The 2723-nt window shown below is 41.9% G+C and overlaps 1 protein-coding gene across 1 annotated transcript; it reads right to left on the bottom strand.

The window, feature by feature from the left end:
• Positions 1-1451: 1451 nt before the first annotated feature.
• On the bottom strand, positions 1452-2498 carry LOC107809020 (F-box/LRR-repeat protein At5g02910-like). Its single transcript, XM_075227263.1, has 2 exons — positions 2354-2498; positions 1452-1954 (listed from the first exon to the last, which is right to left on the bottom strand). The coding sequence occupies exons 1-2, from the start codon at positions 2496-2498 to the stop codon at positions 1452-1454; spliced, it is 648 nt and encodes a 215-aa protein (XP_075083364.1).
• Between the last annotated feature and the right edge of the window lie 225 nt (positions 2499-2723).

Genomic DNA, 2723 nt, shown 5'->3' with positions numbered 1-2723 from the left:
CTCGTTTTGGGACCGAGAACATGCTTCTCGATGAACTACCGCTGCCTGCAAAGAAACAAGAAACAAAGTTAGAAACGAAAAGTAAACATAAAGGTAGTACCGATAAAATAATTTTAAGGCTTACCTGATTCAAAGCATGCTGCACCCCGTGAAAAAGATCCGATTTATCACTAGTACTGGCAACGTCCTCGATACTGGTAATAGGTCACGAAAGGGATCCTCTCCATCATGAGGCCTGTCTAGATTGAAGGCCCCCAAAGCTTGGGCTTCCCGAATCACCCCTGCAGAAAAAACAGGAAAGGCGGGCGAATATTTGATTGTTGTTGTCCCAAATGAATCACTTGGAGCATTCTCTTCGGTTCGAAGGGATTCAAGAGGGGTCCCTTCAGACATATCCCCCATCCGTTGGCTCCGATGGGATGCGTCTTCGATCTACGATAATTCAGGGATTTCGCCTGAATCTTTCTCCGGTTTATCCTCAGTTCGAGGCAGAGCCTCATGAAGCATCATCGATCCAGCTGCCGATGGGGCATCGGTGGTTCTCTTCGTTCGTGCCGCCAGCGCGGACCCATCATTTTCTTCTTCTTCATCTTTATCCCTTAGACGCAGAACTGATTCCATGGTCAAAGGAATGGCATTCTTGTTCGGCTTACGAGCCATCCTCTTCTTCGGTTTTGGATCTTCGGGAACAGAGGCTCTTTTCTTTTTATTTTCCTTCACCGGCTTTGGGACAAAAGCCAAAGTTTCTTCCTTGTTGGATAAGGGCCTCAAAACCGCATCTTTGCCCAAACCTGCATATGGAGAATTTTATTAAAATATTGGGAAAGCATCTCGTTTGAATTATCAAAGAGTACGAGAAAGGGGCTTACCATGATTTTTGGCCTCCCACCGACCCTTTGACAAATCACGCCATGAGCGCTCGGTGTATGTGGAGGTCGAAACAAGAGCTCGTACCCAGTTCTTGAGATCGGGAACTGCTCTGGGCATCCAGGGAACCGCTGTATCACAAAAAGAAGAGCATCGCTGAGAAAAGAAATGAAAGAACAAAATAGAAGGAAGTAACAGCAGGATCACACTTACGTTTCATATTCTACTCCTCGGGAAAGGGCATCTTTTCGGTCGGAATCAGGTCTAAAGTCCTCACTCGAACGAACCTGACCATCCAGCCCCGATCCATGTCCTCGTCAATGCTCGAGAACAGAGCCTTGGTAGCCTGACGCTGATGTTTTATTAACTCTCTTTGAAAAAGTCGAGGACGGTACAATCGGATAATATGGTCGATGGTGAACGGTATCACCTCGATTTTGTTCACAAAGTATCGGATCAAGATAACGATCCGCCAAAAAGAAGTATGGACCTGGCCTAGTGTTATTTGATCTTTATTATTTACAGTGTCAAGTTTAGACCAACAATTCAAAAAACACAAACAAGTATATTTAAGGACTTCTGAGTTAAAAATAAACCTCTGTGAACCAACATCCGAATGTTAGCTCAGTTGCACAACTCAACTTTTGAAGATAATCTTGGACAAGGGTCCTAAAACCTTGATGATAACCATGACAATTGTCTTCTTCATCAACAATTTCATAGCGATCAGCCTGTATGTCTTTGATACATGCAATGTTGAAAGTAAGCTTAGCATTAACCATGGAGGACACATCGACAAGCCTACACTTGATATCTTTAAGATTTCCTGAAATCTCCAAATGCTGAAGATACGGGGCAAAAATTTCCAAGGAACGATCATTGTTATCATTAAGCAACCAATGTTTTTTCAAATTCAGTCTCTTGAATTTTGAAGAACTAATTTTCAGGCGGCGAAATCCCCCAACATCATATAATTCCATAGTTTCCAGTGCAGGACAGCCTGATAATAAGTTTAAAATTTCGTCATCGTTTAACAACAAACACTCCAGCTTTATGCTCGTTAGAGACTTCCACGCTATGACTGCATCTGTAAAGTAACAATGTCTCAAATGTAATGTTATCAACGACGAACAGGTGCAGAAAGATTCAGGCAATATGCAATCTAGTAGACTTTCATACGACAAGAATACAACATCTTCCACTTTTCTTTCAGCAGCAAAACTAAGCCACCGTCTAATTTGAGAATCGTCTCGGAATAGGTCTCTGCAGTCGAGTTCGAATTTTTTAATTTTGGGAGAAATAGAATGAACTAACACATAGTCAATAAAGGATCGTAAGTTTTCAAATTTATGTCTTCTACTAGTATCATCCATGGGCACTACGGGGTTATAAGGATCTCCATAGATTTTTGATTCCTGGCTTCTACGAGTGAAAATAAAATTATAAACAAAAGTCCAAAGATAGTGCCATCTTTTTGAGAGGATACAGGTTGTGAAAGCATCCTTTGTCGGCAATAAAGAGAGAATTTGAACTAGGAGTGAGTCCGGCAATTGACTGATACGGTCGTCTAGGGTTTCTTCAACTCCAGTGACTCTCACTTTCTGTTTCTTTAACGATGGATGATTGATCATGTTACTACTTCTAGAGCCGTCATTTTTGCCAGAAACGCCATGATTTTGGGTCACGTGCACTCTGCAGTGCACCACTTTGTCTCTTTTAAATCCCGTCTTCCACAGTAATTTTGGTTTACTGTAATGCGCCAAAAATAATTAAAATTCTTTCCCACCTAGCGTAACAGTATTCACTTGGGCCCGACTATAGCCACTCTATAGAGCTACTATGTAAGAATTAGTTAG

This window comes from Nicotiana tabacum, chromosome 12 (genome assembly GCF_000715075.1).
Source record: "Nicotiana tabacum cultivar K326 chromosome 12, ASM71507v2, whole genome shotgun sequence".
In the NCBI taxonomy this organism is placed as follows: domain Eukaryota; kingdom Viridiplantae; phylum Streptophyta; class Magnoliopsida; order Solanales; family Solanaceae; genus Nicotiana; species Nicotiana tabacum.
Note: the sequence above shows the minus strand (reverse complement) of the source record. Positions and strands in the feature narration are given on the sequence as shown.